Source organism: Phoenix dactylifera, chromosome 1, assembly GCF_051530095.1.
Source record: "Phoenix dactylifera cultivar Ajwa chromosome 1, Ajwa_hap1_PhDact_Kaust_v1.1, whole genome shotgun sequence".
NCBI classification, from domain to species: Eukaryota; Viridiplantae; Streptophyta; class Magnoliopsida; order Arecales; family Arecaceae; genus Phoenix; species Phoenix dactylifera.
In genome coordinates this window covers 48456217-48472987 of record NC_143190.1, presented here as the reverse complement: position 1 = coordinate 48472987, position 16771 = coordinate 48456217, and the positions used below count along the sequence as shown (strand labels likewise).

At 40.2% G+C, this 16771-nt stretch overlaps 3 protein-coding genes across 3 annotated transcripts; all 3 read right to left on the bottom strand.

Annotated features, from left to right (window-relative positions):
• Nucleotides 1-1229: 1229 nt before the first annotated feature.
• On the bottom strand, nt 1230-5338 carry LOC103715840 (protein KINESIN LIGHT CHAIN-RELATED 1-like). The gene is made up of 3 exons (XM_008803605.5): nt 5202-5338; nt 2631-4531; nt 1230-1666 (listed from the first exon to the last, which is right to left on the bottom strand). Exons 2-3 carry the CDS (start codon nt 4460-4462, stop codon nt 1456-1458), a joined length of 2043 nt encoding a protein of 680 aa, XP_008801827.3. The 5' UTR covers nt 4463-4531; nt 5202-5338; the 3' UTR covers nt 1230-1455.
• Nucleotides 5339-6436: 1098 nt separating this feature from the next.
• LOC148715359 (uncharacterized) lies at nt 6437-6718 on the bottom strand. The gene has a single exon (XM_088707414.2). It carries the CDS (start codon nt 6716-6718, stop codon nt 6437-6439), a length of 282 nt encoding a protein of 93 aa, XP_088563540.2.
• Nucleotides 6719-10979: 4261 nt separating this feature from the next.
• AOR (Oxidoreductase, zinc-binding dehydrogenase family protein) lies at nt 10980-15773 on the bottom strand. Its single transcript, XM_008803606.5, has 4 exons — nt 15287-15773; nt 13683-14006; nt 12160-12319; nt 10980-11456 (listed from the first exon to the last, which is right to left on the bottom strand). Exons 1-4 carry the CDS (start codon nt 15692-15694, stop codon nt 11191-11193), a joined length of 1158 nt encoding a protein of 385 aa, XP_008801828.4. The 5' UTR covers nt 15695-15773; the 3' UTR covers nt 10980-11190.
• Nucleotides 15774-16771: the final 998 nt, after the last annotated feature.

Sequence of the window (16771 nt, the reverse complement as noted above, 5' to 3'; positions counted from 1 at the left end):
CGGTACCCCCTCATATAGGGGTGGTTCTATATACACCCCCCCTATTGCTCAGGACACCCCCCAAAAATTAAAAAAAAATTAAATACTCTCTACACCCCCCATTTGCTAAGGACACCCCTAAAAAATTAAAAATTCCTAAATTACCCCCTACCCTCCCCACCCCCTCACCTAAATTGCTCTCTACACCCCCCAAACCCCCCCCACCCCGCTCTTCCCCTCCAAAACACCCGCCGGCTTCTCCCTTCCGCCCAAAAAACCTCGCCTCAAGCACCTCGCCGGCGGCCAAACCCCCTCCGTCTCCCTTTGAACTGTTCCGCCCAAAGCACCTCGCCAACGCCCAAAACCCCCCCGTTCCCCCTTCTCCCTCTCGTCGCCGGCATTCTGTTCGGCTGCATAGAGCCGGACAGAACCCTTCTGTTCGGCTGCACAGTGCCGGACAGAAGCCTTCTGTTCGGCACTGTGCAGCCGAACAAAAGAGTTCGGTTGAGGGTTGCCGAACAGAAGGCTTCTGTTCGGCACTGTTCAGCCGAACAGAAGCCTTTTGTTCGGCGATCCAGTGCCGAACGGAGCACGAACCGTGAAAAAAAAAAATTTCGAAACAAGGTGGAACACGTACCTTTGCGGCCGATTCTTCGTCCCAAATCACTAGTTGCTTGTCCATGCTTCGAATGGGGCTTAAATCTCCTTCAAAGATCGCCTAAACGATGTAAATGGATCGAGGGATTTAAGGGGGGTTTGAGGGGTGTTTTTTTTTTTTCTTTTCAAAACGAAACGGAGGAGGAGGAAGGGGGGTGTACTGAGAAAATTTCAAGGGCAATATGGTAATTACACTAAAGGTTAGTTTGGGTATTTTTTTTTGGTTTTTGGGGGTGTCCTTAGCAATAGGGGGGGGGGGGGGGGGGGGGGGGGGGGGGGGGTTGTATATAGAACCACCCTTCATATAGGATTTGCTTATAACGAAAGTAGCCCTCGGGTTTGAGTGTATTTACGCAGTGAACCAAGGAGTTCCCAGACGCACGCGGTATTTGATGACCGCTAATGGAGTTACCTTTATTATTTTTCTTCTTACATTTCGTTATCGACCATTGCTACGATGTCCACTGTGGAACCTGGAATGTCTTAAAATCCATCTTATGCTTCACTGTTTCTCCCACCAATATTCCACTACATTAATATCAGTAGATTTTCTAAGTGAAGGCAATGACTTTTAGGAGACATTTATAACAAAGAATCATGGCCTACCATCAAAAAAAATTTAATAATAATAATTATGACCATGAAGGCAAAGAGATGGTTGCATTGCAGAATATAAGGGACAGTGGCCTCATTGGTATAAAGAAACATACAATGATGCTTCAACAAGCCCTTCTACAATTTGCGCTTAACGATCGAATTAGAAGAAGCCAATTGGTACAGATCTTTTAGTATGCATGGAAACACATTTCATGATAGGCATCACACTGGAATTGCCTTTTTCTTTATGCCATGGGAGTTGCCTTCGAGGAGAATTTCCAGTGATCTAGTCTTCTTGTGCCGAACTCTACCAGCTTCTTTCAACAGAACTGCCAACCTATTCTTCTCATCATCTACAGCTGGATTGGCTGTCCCCAGCTTCTCCTCCCTGATCTCAACAAGATATTCCAATATTCGAATGGCATCATTCAGCCTGCACCGAAATTAGAAATATCAGAACATGAGATGAACTATGCATTAGTTTACTCATAGCATTCTACTATTTTAAAGAAGCAAGAGCACTCTTAAGTCTTAAAGCTAGAAGCAACCGATAACATTTGCACTATTATAAAGAAGAAAAATGTTCGATGTCTTGTCATACTATCACGCACACTGTCTTGTTAAAGAGTAATATAACAGCCCATAGAGTAGCTTCCACAAAATAATGGATTCAGGAACTCCCTTGACTTTCTCAAGCATAAGGAAATATATCGCATAACATGGACTCATTCCTAACTAGAAACTTCCTACATGAAGTCCATTAGTCAATAAAAAATCGAGATTTAAATAATTACTTAAAATGCAATTGCAAGTAACTCTTCATTGATGAAAAGCTTATTGAGATATAAAGGATAAGTAGCAGGTCAGGAAACATCGCACTACATCTATAGGGTTCATATTTACAGAACTAGGTGGGACTAAACCAGTTGCCAGTATTACTTGCAAAATGTCAAAAGCTTATACTTCTTCAAATATTAAAATGATGCCAAGGTGTAAATCATTTACTTTAAAATTTTGATAAGCGATAAATGCCTGCATTTCGCATGCATTTTGGTAAGAAAACAAGTCCTTCAACTACTTCCTATATTCATTAAATCGTATGCGTTTGATTCCCTCAAAAAAAGAAGAAACAAAATAGTATGCATTTCATGATTAAGTTTGTCCATTACATTATCAGGTTATCTTAGTATGAAATTTTAAATCATCATAGTCCTAAAATTATCCTAGAATGATGGGATGCAGAAAGTGCATTCTAGCATGTAGAATCATGCAAAATTGTAATTGATTGGCTCAGGCTATATAGCAAATGGCATAATTTATTCTGAGCAACAAAAAAGTAAACAACACATTAAATCATTCCAAAGCATATCTAATGCATGAGATCAAACGAAGTAAACCTTCCCAAAGCATCATAGGTCCCTGCCAAATTGCTGTATACTCCCAGTGTATCCGGATGATATGGTCCATACTCTTGCTCTAAAATGCTCTTGGCTTCCTCAAACAGCTTTGCAGCTTCATTTATTTCATCGAGTTGCACGCATGCTAACCCCATTTGGTTCAGAGCAATGCCAAAGAAGGCAGACTTTTTCTTCCCACATGCTTGAAGTTTTGTGACCGAATTCTGGGAGGAGGCATAAGACTCGGAATAATCTCCGACGATATAATACAGTACTCCCATCTGAGCCTCAACTCCAGCAGCCTTGCTTTGCCGACCTGGCAAATCATTATAAATGTTAAGGGCACTCTGAAGCAACTTCAGTGCCATCTCATTCTCATGCATAGACGCACATATGGCAGAGACATCAGTGAGACCACTGGCAACTTCCTCAGGGGATGTCCCTGGGAGTGGGTTTCCATAGATCAGGAGAGCATTTTCACAGTAAGATCTTGATTCTCGGAATCTCCCAGTCTTCAAATACAAATCAGCAAGACGCACAAGGACAGAAGCAACCAATGGATGGTTCTCGCCTTTGGTGCACTTGAATACAGTAAGTGCTTTCTGGTAAGCGAACACAGCTTCATCATATCGAGCCAACGCTAGATAGGTCTCTCCTATGCTACAATCAACTGAAGCCACCTCTGCCTCCTGGCCATCGGACATCATCGCCATACTCGCCATGACCAGATGCTCGAGGGCGGACTCATGGTCGCCTTTAGCATCACAAATGAGGGCCATGAGCCTCCGATCTGCCGTCTCCTCCGGAGAAGCGAAATTGCCTTTCTCTCTATGGATGTCAAGAGCCATCTGGCACAACCTTTCGGCCTCATCGAATTGCAGTGCTTGCACATGAGCTTCTGCCAGATACCGGCAAGTGTCGCCGACTCTTGGGTCTCTGTCACCCAATGCTAGCTTCTGAACCTCCAAAGCGCTTGTATAACACTGTATCGAGTTCTCTATCAGGCCCATGGTGGCATAAGTATCTCCCAAATGCATATACCCGGAGAACTTGGCAAGGGCATGGTCATGGCCATGTTCCAGAGATGGGATTTCAATCGACCGCTCTAGCACAGGGATTGCCATATCATACTGCCCCAAAGTGCAGTGGATTTCTGCAACAATATGAAGACTCATGACCAAGTTCAAATTGGGCTTCTTACATGCACATCTCTCAAATGACTTGGCTGCCCGAAGTGCAAGCTGTAGAGCCCTCCGAGGGCTTTCTCCCGAAGATATCACATCCCTTGCCTGCTTAAGCAAATAAGGACCAAGATCTGGGTGAGTTGGCTCCATCTTAGGGGAATCTTCAGTCCCATTCTTTAATATCGAGGCATCTTTAGTAGGAAAGCTTTGATATTTCTTCAGAGAAGTTGGTTCTGCACCAGGTTTTCTTACATTATTTCCACCTATTTCTGAGGATTCCAATGGCAATCGAGGAGGCCTTGCAGACTTCTTCCATGAAGCAGGAGAATTGGTGCTTGGAGAATGGACCTTACATGCATGCTCAAACTTCTTATCCGGCAAACCGTTATCCCCTCTCACAACCAAATCCTTCACAACTTTCTTATTCCCATTAATGAGATGGTGCAACTCTGCATCACTTCTTGATTCAACACCAAAAGATCTAGAGCTCCGCTCTGAATTCGACCAACCACTAGAACTCTCTGAGCTCGTTGGAGATGGAGAAGCCCTCGTGGTTTTTATTGATGGAAGATTCTTTTTAATACGAGGGGAATTCAAGCCACGAGATGCCATATTCCCATCAACCACACCCATTATCGATCCAGGCATTGTAAGGCAAGGAGAAATTCACGATATTAGATGAAGAATTTGGATCCAGTCAACAGAAAGAATTATAAACTGTGTCAACATTAAGATAAAAACAACCTTTAGTTAGAGAACAATTAGACCAGATAAAACCAAATTTAACCAAAAAGAAGAAAAAAAACAAAAGAGCAATGTCCCGGCTTCTGCTTGGGCAGCAAACTATACCTTTTTTTTATGGGAAACGGAGGAAGCGAATTACTCCCTCCCGTATTTAATGAGATGAAAGAAAGAATGAGGGCAGCAAATTAAAGCAAATGTTAACAAATTGCAAGCACATTGAGAGAAACATTGATGAAACTACCCAAGCAATTCAAATGACAAAGCTTTTCCTCAAAAAATCAAATTACAAGTCCGTAAATATAGAAAAATCAATGAGTAACCACCGTATTCTTTAAAAAAAAAAAAAGAATCATCAGAATCCAAACTCTCGATTCTATGATATTGAGATAGCAAAAAATTGGACAATGTGATGTCCATCCCAATAATAGAAGCCAAAAAAATCTCTCTAAGTTGCCCAAAGCTATCCTAATCAAACTCTTGCACTAAATTTATCAAATTGTTTGAGCCTCCACAAAACTTCACCATAGAAAAGTAACATTCATTTGATTTCAAACCCATATATATGAAATAATGAACAGCACAGAATAATCCATTCGGAAGACGATAGCAATTCCAATAACGGATTCAGGGAGGGAGATCGTACCTTAAAAAGAGACCAAAGGAGAAAAACGTAGAATTATAAATTCAATAGGGATTTGAGTTGCAGAGGCGGGAAGGTGAAGAAGGCGGCTTCTCCCCCACCGCCACCGCCACCGCCACCTCCTCCGCTTGCAACAGGCTAGTTTTATCCTTTCCCTTTATTTAAACAACGAGTGCGACGACGACCGCTCATTGTGCAGTCATTTTCTTTAAATTAGTAATTAAATTATGATTATTTTAATAATAAAAATGGATACAAATTTTTGACATTAAACCTATGCCACTAATGCCAATAACAAACCTTCCTTCATTCTTACAATCTTTTCTATTTTAAACCATCACTCTGATTCGAGATCTGATCCTTCTTCAAGATTTGCAATTCCAAAATCAGCAGAAGACATAAAAGAAGCTGTACATATGAATGGTTAGTTTTTTTCCCCCAAAAAAATAGCTTAAATTGCGCATCGATAGATGCAATGGGCCCATGACAGGATGCCAGAATATGTGGACAATCATGATGGACCTGATGGCTGAGATTCTTCTTTCGGGTAACGGATGGCTGAGATTTGATACCCTTAGATAAAGAGACTTATAAATGCAAACCCAAGGAAGGATATAAGGGGTTGCACGATTTTTTAAGCAACTATCCATTGCATGCTCGTGATAATAAACATATTATATATTTTGCGGTGCAACTGGGAAGAATGTTAGAAGGATGCTGATAATAAACATATATTTTTGCGTCATCATGGTCTCTGATGTGCCCACGGAGGGCAACCAATGTGATTATGATGGCTTAGGAAACATTCTGCTGTCTTTCAGAAGATGAGAGGGGGCACATGGTTCACCTTGGCACAATATCAAATATTGGACAAAGAATATTAATTTCATAGTACAAGACTACAATCTACACTACATATCATAGTGCTCCAGTGCAATCAAAACTACTATAAACAAACTACGAACATGGATGAACGGTGGAGGTGGAAGAAGGCCAAAAAAAAACCTGAGATTTAAAGAATAAAGACGTCTCATCTCGTTAAATATCTATTTCAATTGAAAACGCAAAATCCAGAACATTGCAGCGGACAAACAAACCATAGTCTCCGACTAATCTACTACCTCAAATAAGAAAAAGAAAAAAAAAATACCGCAAGATTTGCAAAAACCAAAGATCTCTCTCTCTCTCGCCCACATCATCAACTAAAATCTCCCCCTCACGCTGACACAAAGAAGATGTTAATGGATAGTAGTCGACCAAAGAAAGGCACCCATGGCGAAGCTCCTCTTTTCCTTTAGGCTGCCGAAGACGGGCAGGCCGTACTGGGTCAGCAGGCGGTCGAGCTTCCACTCGGGCATCATCTCGTAATCAGCTCTCGTGTACCTTGGGTAGTGCACCGGCATCCGGAAGCTCCCGCCGCCGCCGCCGCCGCCGCCGCCGCCGCCGCGACTCCCCTTAGCTTGGCCGACGGCCGATCCCTTCTCCTTCCCTTCGCTCGTCGCCCTCGCCACTGACTCCATCTCACCTCTCTCTCTCTCTCTCTCTCTCTCTCTCTCTCTCTCTCTCTCTCTCTTTCTATGAACTATCTCTGAGTGTTCTTGCAACCCTTCTGGCCGCGAGGGTGGTGTTCTTAAATAGGAGGAGAACAATACGGGGTGAAAAGGTATATTGGAGGGGATACATGAAAAGTTGTCTATATTAATTCGATTAGGATTAGTATTTGTTTGGCAACGGTCAAAACAGGTAACAGGAACATGAAAAGTTGCAGCTTCTTGCAGGAACCAACCGTGTCATGCACTGGTGCCTGGTGGGTTGCAGATCGAACAAATTATAGTTTGAAGATCGGCACTGTTGTTTATATTAAATGTAAATTTGTAAAACTAGCCCCATAGACTCAGCATTATGTCTATATTAACTCCAGCGATTGGCTTTATAAAGGAGGGGGGGTTTGGACTGGCACCACATGGATACAGGTTCAAATAGCCAAGTAAATCGGTTCTGTTCGACAGAATAAATGTTCTTAATTAAGTTATTTTTGCTTTTCTGCCATTATTAACATTCTAAGAAGCTAGCCCACCAGGATTTAATAAGGATTTATTTCGTTTTCCTTCTTATCAGTCAAGTTGGGATTGTGATTGCATAAAAGATGTCGATTTTATCTCCGTGACATTATTTCACATTTTTTTTGCTGGTGCACTTGGAATGTCAGCTGAATACCTGCTTGGGATCAAATAATTACAATTTCAGTACTTACCAAGTTCCTTAGGAAGAATGTGGACAATTTCATGTCTTTATACTTTCTTTTTTTGATAAAATGTCTTTATACTTTCCCGGTGGCATGGTCTCTCCATATTCAGATTTTTGAAGATTGTTTTCATATAATTTCTTTCTTTATGATAGGGCTGGATTTCTGAGGGTTGCCAAACTCTTGATCATGACTCTTCCTTTGGGTCCTCACATGCTCCTCCTAATCAAGCTCTGATGTCTATGGAGCTAGTTTGCTCTGATACTATTTATAATAACTCAGGAGCTCATTCAAAATAGCTAATCAGAAGATATTTTTTGGGGCTTCTTGTATAACTACCTAAGATCTTTTCAGCAAATAATTCGTATAAAACTAAACACACGCTCGCACAAATCCTCATACAATATTTTATAGTTTTATTTTTTTCTTTTTTTTTTTCTCTCAATTATGTATCCGACCTTCGATCATCAAGGTGATAGCAATCGAATTGACGCAGAGGCATATAAGATTTGAAGGCTAAAGGCGTCGCATCCCATTAATATCTATTCAATCGAAAACGCAAAACTTCGAACATTGCAGTGAACAAACAAATCATCGTCTCTTAATAATCTACCACCTCAAATAAGAAAAATAAGCAAAACAACGCAAAGCCCTGAACCTTGCAGCGGCCGAACAAATCATATTCTCCTACTAATCCACTATTTCAAATAAAAACAAGAAAGAAAATACTGCAAAATTTGCAAAAACACTGGGACACGGAAGAATCACAACACTCGCGCGCGCACCCACACCATCAACCAAAATCTCCCCCTCACGCTCGCACAAGAAAGATGTTAATGGGTATTAGTCGGCCACAGAAAGGCACCCATGGCGAAGCTCCTCTTTTCCTTGAGGTTGCCGAAGATGGGCAGGCCGTACTGGGTCAGCAGGTGGTCGAGCATCCACTCGGGCATCGTCTCGTAATCAGCTCTCTTGTACCTTGGGTAGTGCACCGGCATCCGGAAGCTCCCGCCGCCGCCGCCGCCGCCTCCGCCGCCACTCTCCTTAGCTTGGCCGACGGCCGACCCCTTCTGCCTCCCTTCGCTCGTCTCCCACGACACTGACTCCATATCACCTCTCTCTCTCTCTCTCTCAGAGTCTTTCTATGAATTCTCTCTTGAGTGTTTTTGCAGCCCTTCTGGCCACGAGGGTGGTGGGCTTAAATATGAGGAGAACAACAGTACGGGGGTGAAAAGGCTTGGAGGGGATACCAGAGTTGGAAAGTACAAACAGACTCGAGGTAGGAGAAGCATAATTCGATAACGATAAGTAGGTGTCTACTTAATTGGTTATGGAACCCTTTAACCAATAAGTCATATTTGTTTGTTTTTTTTAGAAAATGGTTTTGCTTAACCGGCTTGTTATTCTGTAATTTTTTAGAATTTATCAGTAAACGATATTATAATAAATTGTGTTTTGGATTTACATGTTTTTCGTCATGATGCATGAATCAAGTTGTGGATCCTTTTATTAATAGATAATTTAATGTAGCCCACCTTTTTTCCACCTTATTAGAGCCTTTCTTTGGTTATTTCTCTCTGCTGTCTTCATTTTGGGGGCATTTATTTATTTTTACAAGCTAGTTATTTCATAAGTATTTCCTTGATCTCCTTTATCAGTTGTGAGCTAACCACACATTGCATGTATCTTACAGGATTTTTATATATACATAATTGTTATCAATACTTTCGTCATTAAAAGCTTGTGGGGGAAACAATTAATCCATTTTTGTAATCGGAATTTATTTTTTCCCCTTTAATCAGCATGGGCTACAGAATAAAAGATAGTGTATGATTCTTTTGGAACTTGCTGAGTGATTTTGGATTCCTTTTTTCGGTTATATCTATGAGTAAATATCATCTCTGAACATGTTGCTTGCAGGTCAATCTATAACTTGTTGGCAGTAAAGTTTCTTTTTTTTTTCTTTTTCTTTTTTTTTTCGCCGCTTGTAATTGGCACTTCATTCAATGAGCAAGTAGTGCCCAGGTGATGATATGTTATTTTTGGTATCAAGATTAATGAGACCAATTATAGTAAATTTAGTTGTTATGAAGTGACGCCAATTTCTGGACAGCATCAGACCATTTTGGTGATGTTCGTTGGGACAAGAGAATCTCCAGAGAATGAGATTATGTGATTCTTGATCAAATCCATCCAATCCTCCTTTGGCATTAATTATGAAGTGACCCCATTAATTATGTGATTATGTTCGTTGGTCTTTAAAGCATTCCAACTCCCTCATAAATCAAGTCAGTATCAGATCTCTAATGAAGGACTCGAAATTACCAGCCTATGCATTCGGTATACTGGAGCAATCTCCTGATTTGGGTTCCTTGTATTCACGGTGTATATAACTGTAGAGTAATCGGCAATTAATGGTTTTAGCGAGCTGTATTATTCGGACGTCTGGTGTTGACCTTTTGGCCTCGTATCCTACTCCAGTTGGTTTAATAGGAAAGACAGAGAAATCTTGAGTTCAGGTCATGATTTAAATACTGGATCTTTGAAATTACAAGTAATGATTTAGAATACTGGATCCTGACTGTGCAATGAAATCCCCTGAAAGTCCTAAAAATGACAAAACTAAGGATTTTTTACTTTGACTCCAATCTTGAGCTCATGTTCTCCTTCAGCATCCCTTTTTCCCATTTTTGAACCTTCTCAATTTAGCAACCAAATATGTTATAAAAAATATTATTTTTTGACATTTTAAAAATATAAAATCTTAAAAAAAGGTTTATGATTCTCAAATTAAAATCCTCCAAATGCAGTCCAGTGATTCTCATTTGCTCTTTTAGTGTCATTTAATCACTATGCTCATCAACATCAAACATTCCATGAACTACACTGCTCTAAGAGATTGCCAACTAGCGTAGTTAGTAAAGCCCTTGCACGCATATAGGCACATTGCTCGTGCTCATCAATATTAAACATTCCATGAACTCCACTGCCATAAGAGGTTGCTATAAAAAAATATAAAATATATAAATAAATCTACCTTATCCTGTAAGTTTAAGCTTTTAGAACAAGTAGTGATTTCAACATGGTATCAGAGTAGAGGTCTAAAATTCGAACCCTGTCTCCGTACTCTTTAACTCCATTATTAAAAAATTCACATGTTGGACTCACCCATTCAAAAAAATCCGGCCCACATATGAAGAAGAATGTAAGAAAATATAAAATATATAAATAAATCTACCTCATCCTATAAGCTTAAGCTTTTAGAACAAGTGGTGATTTCAACGGTTCCCAACTAGTGCAGTTTGTAAGCCTTTGGACACATAGACATGCATGTGCATATGCACATCCACGTACAAAAGAAAGTGTAAACAGCTTGCTAACATTTATCCCCATTACTCATTAGATTAAGGGTAACCATCTAATTCATCCATCTAGTTTCTGGATTAGTTAACATTTTTATGATTGAGTTTTTCTTTCCCCCATGTCTGATTTATATGACAAAGCTCTCCTTTACCAACTATTTTCGAGACCACTGGTTGTTGGAAAGCTGGAATTTTCAAAATTAGGATTACTATTACAGAAGATCACACAAACATTAAAACAGGATTCATCAACAGAAAGAGAACCCAGTAAAAAGGATACAAGAAACCTTTTTTTAGTGCTACAAGCTTTCTAGTATTCTTTGATCCAGGTTGAAGCTTTACTGCAGAACCACCACAAGGCTACTGGAAAAATGCTCGTTCTACTTCATGGTATTGGGTGTACAACCACTTTCCCAGTAGCTCTCCCAGTTTCAAGATAGGAGAATGCCTCAATCACCTGAGAAAATGGAAATGGACCTTTTGGGTCCACAATTGGCTTCACTTTTCCGCTCTCAAGGAATGGGTTTAGCTTTGTCAAAACAGCCCCATCAGAAGTGACTACAAATCTGAAACCTGGTGGAGACACGGGACCCGTCAACACCACAACACTGCCACCTTCTTTCACTGCCTTCACTGCTTTTTCACACTGCCCTGTGTACAAGTACACACCTCTCGTTAGTTATATTGGAAGGAAGAGAAATAAAACAAGTTAAATAATACCCTTCAATTGCAATCTATAATGATTCCTCTAAAAGTTTAGATGCTGCGAAAGTGGAGAATCGCTTGTTTGGAGATCAAGTAAAATTACAAGGCAATAAAATGGATGGAAGGGGAGGATCACGGCTGATTGAATGCTATTATCAGATAACAATGTTTGTGCAAGAAGATGGCTCAGAGAATTCCAATCGAACACTAATGAAGACTACTCAAGACACTATGTATTACTAGTAGTGGTTCTAGATGTTAATTACCTTATTCTAACCATTAACTGCCTGTCTTACATGGTGCATCATAAATGCCTCACCAATAAAAGAACTTTTGAGCAGTTCCTCCATGAGATGTATGTTGGCTTCTAGTTACAGGATCATTTAATTAAAATATGAATATAAAATGAATTTGAGTGATCTAGAAAGAAATCATCCAGTATTCTGCCCAAACACGAGTTCTAAATCAAAATCAGCACCTGTCTGCAAAAATCACTAAAAGTTACCTGAAACTGCATTTTTTGGATGTCAGAAAGATATCATATAATCTAGTATCAGTTTATCTTTGTAATCTCCTATTTGTTTTTCTTTCAAGGGGAATGCTGAGTATTCGTCTCAAAAGAGAATCAAGCATCCAAAGGTAATCTTACCAACAGCATCATATATGACATCAAATTTCTCCGGTAGTTCGTCGATGTTTTCCTTGGTATAATCAATTGGCAAATCAGCTCCTAAGCTCTTCAAAAATTCCAATTTCCCCGTGCTGGAAGTGGCAGCAACTTTTGATGCGCCATAAACCTGCTTAGCTAGCTGCAAAACAAAGGAAAGTAGTAATTTTGATATCTATGAATGTCATCATGAGCTGATTGATCATATGGCAACACAGAAGCCCGGTGCAAGATGAAAATTAATTATTAGAGTAATAGACAAGGTCATTCAAGGAGTTGCTCAAATATTTGATGTCGAAATTGTCAGACAAATGAAATATCACTACTGCTTCCACATGGTTAAAGAGGTGAACTAATAGCTATGTGAAGATAGATGTAAGCAACAACTATGCGGATGCTAGTTAAATGATCTGATAAAGCAATGTTACAAGGCTACGAATGCAAATAGAGATGGCACAATGGACTACAGCCTGCCATATAATTGGAATGGATGCAAAATGGCACACTATGTGCTATGGACTCGATCCACCAATTGTTGAGCCTCCGAATATGCGATTGACTTGGACCATCACAGGAACCGAAACATCTTCCAAAGAGCTTAACCATGGGCATCCTATCTCAACCAAAATTTATTACTAGCTACCTGCTACCAAGTTTCTGAGATCTACACAACAGGAGATAAGCATATGAAGGGAATGGTTTATTATGAGCTTTGAAGAGGGACATAACCCCACTTAATTTTATCAAGGATCTACTGAAAAGTACTTTATGAGGTGAGTGGTTGTCTCATATTGATAACAGTACATGATAATCAAGTGAAGCATACAAGATATGGTTCCTTAAAATCTTGATACACCTTTGGAGATGCCAACAACTTTTCTTTGGTTATTGCCACAGAAAATGCACTTTTATTTGTATTATTGTACAGCATAAATATGTATCCTGTAGAAAAGGATTAACAATGTCTTCAGTGACATTTTTTCAGTACAACAAAATGAAGACCAGAGGAACATAGTAAAAACAAAATAAGGGAAAACAAGAGCAAAAAAAAAAAAAAAAAAAAAAGAGGGAGTTTTGGTGGTGGGGGTGGGGGGGGGGGTAATAAATTCAACGATAACAAAAAGCACATGTAACAAATTAGGATCTCACCCAAAAAGGCTAGCCAGAAGGTATTATTTGAATTCCTTGATCCTATATAAATACCCAAGATCTACCCAGCAAATAACCGATATGGGACTAAATACACGCCCACATGGATTATCAGAGCACGCATATAACAGAAATGAGGTACCTCTATGTTATAGATGAAGACATATCAAGTATTGAACTTACAAGCAACGAAATAAAGTTGTTATTATAGCTTTTTCTGCAACTCAAGCAATAAAAAACAGATAACCATAAGAGATTTAAATAAAAAGGAGGAACAAAACAACAAGCCAATCAGAGATCAGTCTGACACCAAATTATTATCTTTTATGCAGAATTTAAATGGAATGGAATCTGACCTGAATCACTAAAGATCCAACTCCACCTGCACCGCCCAATACAAGGATAGATTTACCTGCTGAAAAGCCAGCTTTTTCTAGGCCTTCATAGGCTGTTTCAATGGCAAGTGGTAGCGCAGCAGCCTGTATGAAATCCAGATTCTTGGGTTTTATTGCCAGCAATTTCTCCTCTACAGCAGTGTATTCGGCAAGTGACCCAAACTGCTTAGGATTCTCCAGAGCTTTCTCATTTACATCACCATATACCTCATCTCCTTCCTTGAAGTTCTGCACTTGGCTACCCACCTTCACAACTATACCAGCCACGTCATAACCTGGAACAGTCTAAAAAAGGCATAGAGAGGTTAAGTAATATATTTACAGATCAACAAAGGCAGTGAAGATATCTAAATTCAACAGGCCTCAAAGAGATGTTATATAACATATTTACAGATCAATAAAACCAGATACCAACTCTGATAAAATGCCAAAATACAAATGTGTAATATAGATCACAAGAGGCTAATTTTACACCATTACCAGTCAAAAATCTTAAAAATAAACAGCCTCTAAATTGATAGAATTTGTACATAATTCCAAAATCTTGGACAAATTCCAAATTTGTTACTCTCGATGAATTTCATATGCACGCTTGGACATTTGTTTTTATGTATATCAGTTCATACACCAACTTCTAGATAACAATTGAAAAGTCCTTTGTGCAGTTTCAGAAGGAAACTTGGCAAATTGTCCAAAAACAAACTACATAAAAATAAAAAGAATTCAATAACTTGTGAACAAGGAAAGATGAATATGCAGCTGACAGGTCAATTGAAAAAGCTAAGTGTCGTTTAATGGCTGCAGTTATAACTGAACTAATACCATTTTCATTTGGCCTATGTAAAATCAGCATGTTTTCCCCATGCTTCTGTTGCTTCTCTGTGATTACATAAAATTTTAGTATTCACCATCATTCAGTCTTGTATTCTGAGAAAAAGATGCTCGTGAATCATTTATCATCATATTTGCTCTTCTCAGGCATGCCTATGTTTATAGATTCCTTTCTTGGTCCAAGCATCAAGAAGTATTCATCTCAATCACCAAAGTAAAAATATATAAATAAAAAGAAAAAGAAAAAGAAAAAGAAAAAGAAAAAGAAGAAGAAGAAGAAATATTCATCTCTCTCCTAGCTAAAAGCGGTAGCATTAAGGGAATCTTATATAATGAAATTGCAAATCATCCCTCCCCCATTCTATGACCTTGAAGAAATGCTGGAGGTAAGATTTATATACACATATTTCTTGTAGTTTCCATCTGGGAAACATCAGACTTCCACCCTTGTCTTTGTAATGATTGCTAATGAACCTGCTACATATTATAATACATTCGTTCATCAGATGTCATCCCTGTTAAGCGAGGCAGTATCAGTAAGGATGCCGATATTTGACCCTACGTTTATACTTCTTATACAAAAGCAGAGCTTGATAAAGAAGCACTCTTTGCAGATGGGAAGAACAGAGCATTTGGAGCCATAAACCCATGGACAAGAATCTGAAAAGAGGAAAACAAAACCCACGAAGAATAAAGAGAGGCAAAGATTGAAGGATTAAAACGGTAAAACTCACCGGAAGAGGGGAATCGGTTGCTTTGAATTTCCCCAGCCTCCTCTTGAAATCCACCGGGTTGAGAGCGGCAGCTACCACCCTGACGAGGACTTGATCTTCCTTCACCGCCGGGACTGAGACCCCCTCGTCGAACCGCAAGACGCTGGCAGCCCCGTACTCGTCGTACACCCAAGCCTTCATCTTGGAGGGGATTTCCGAGCCAGTTGCAATGGTTTCTACCGAAGAAGGGGTAGACTGGGGGCTTGCAGAGACTCTGAGAAGAGGACGCTTGCGAGCTTGGATTCTTCCTCCAATTCTCCCACGACTTCTCCTCTCTGAGATGGAGAGAGAGGAAGGTGGGAAGCTGGGTCTGAGAGAGGAGAGACGGTGGGTTTGGAAGGGGGTGGTGGAGCTGAGAAGAGCTTCCATTACCACGGATATCACCGAGCGGCCAACCGCTTCAAACGCTTTATCTCGTATCGCACTCGAAGACCGAAGCCTGTGATAAAAAGTGCATGATTGCGTTCACCTCCGGTAACAATATGTGAACCCCTCTGCCAGTAGCCTTTGCCTTCCGTTCCTTATACGGTTTTTTGGCCTGTCCACGGGCGGACACTGTGACCTCTCCTTTTCGCATCTGCCGATTTCCTGGAGAAGTTAAATGGACTTGGAATATCTGTTGTAGTTTTAAAAATGCATCTTATTAGTTGATCAGTTTATTGTTGGGGGATGAAATGTGGCATATATGTTTTGTACTTGTATTGATCATTAAAGAAGCTAAATTCATTGGCACAGGCTTCTGTTGTTCATAATTGAAGGGTGCCAGTGAGTTGGTGAACTTGGAGGTTGGGTAACTGCTCATAATCATGCTTTCAAGCCTCAATTCTACACTTAGGAAGTGACTTGGTTTTACATTTGTTCTTCTATAACTAAAATCGATTGGAATTATATTGCAACTAAATTATGGAGTCAGACTGTGGCTAAATGTGTCAAGAGACAGCAGCATTAAGCTTATTGCATGGACTCGCTTTTGTTATCGGATGGCTTCTTTTAGCTCGAGCTATTGCCAGTTTATAACCATATTTTAAGTTTAGGCATGTTTGGTTCGCGATTGGAATCAGAATAGAAATGGATTGAAATAGAAATCATGATTGGTTCGTGACCAGAATTGAAATCTAAATCAAAATAAAATTTGATTACTAGAAGAAAGTAGAGATTTAGCTTTGGAGGATTAGGGTTGTCACGCCCCGGACCCGGATCCGTGACACGGCCGTGCTATTGCCGACTACCGCCCACAATAGCACGCAGCCTCATACATGGGTAACAGGGTAGTCAAAAGCAGTCAAACTTGCATATATTAAAATATGTGCATTACATAGAGGGTATCCCTCGTTCCCACTGTGGTGGGGAAAGAAACCCACCACCGCGGCCATGGCTGCGGTCGAACTCGCCGCGACCAAGGAAGGTGGCGGTCGAGCTCACCGTGCCCGAGGGAGGGGAGGAAGG

Bases quoted from the DNA above. Each gene is read 5' to 3' on its own strand.
- LOC103715840 (XM_008803605.5), bottom strand. From the start codon at position 4,462: ATGCCTGGATCGATAATGGGTGTGGTTGATGGGAATATGGCATCTCGT. The intron at 1,667-2,630 runs GTTTACTTCGTT...ATTTCGGTGCAG, and splicing joins ACCTATGATGCTTTGGGAAG to GCTGAATGATGCCATTCGAA.
- LOC148715359 (XM_088707414.2), bottom strand. From the start codon at position 6,718: ATGGAGTCAGTGGCGAGGGCGACGAGCGAAGGGAAGGAGAAGGGATCG.
- AOR (XM_008803606.5), bottom strand. From the start codon at position 15,694: ATGGAAGCTCTTCTCAGCTCCACCACCCCCTTCCAAACCCACCGTCTC. The intron at 14,007-15,286 runs GTGAGTTTTACC...TGCCTTTTTTAG, and splicing joins CAACCGATTCCCCTCTTCCG to ACTGTTCCAGGTTATGACGT. The intron at 11,457-12,159 runs GTAAGATTACCT...ACTTGTACACAG, and splicing joins TGTCATATATGATGCTGTTG to GGCAGTGTGAAAAAGCAGTG.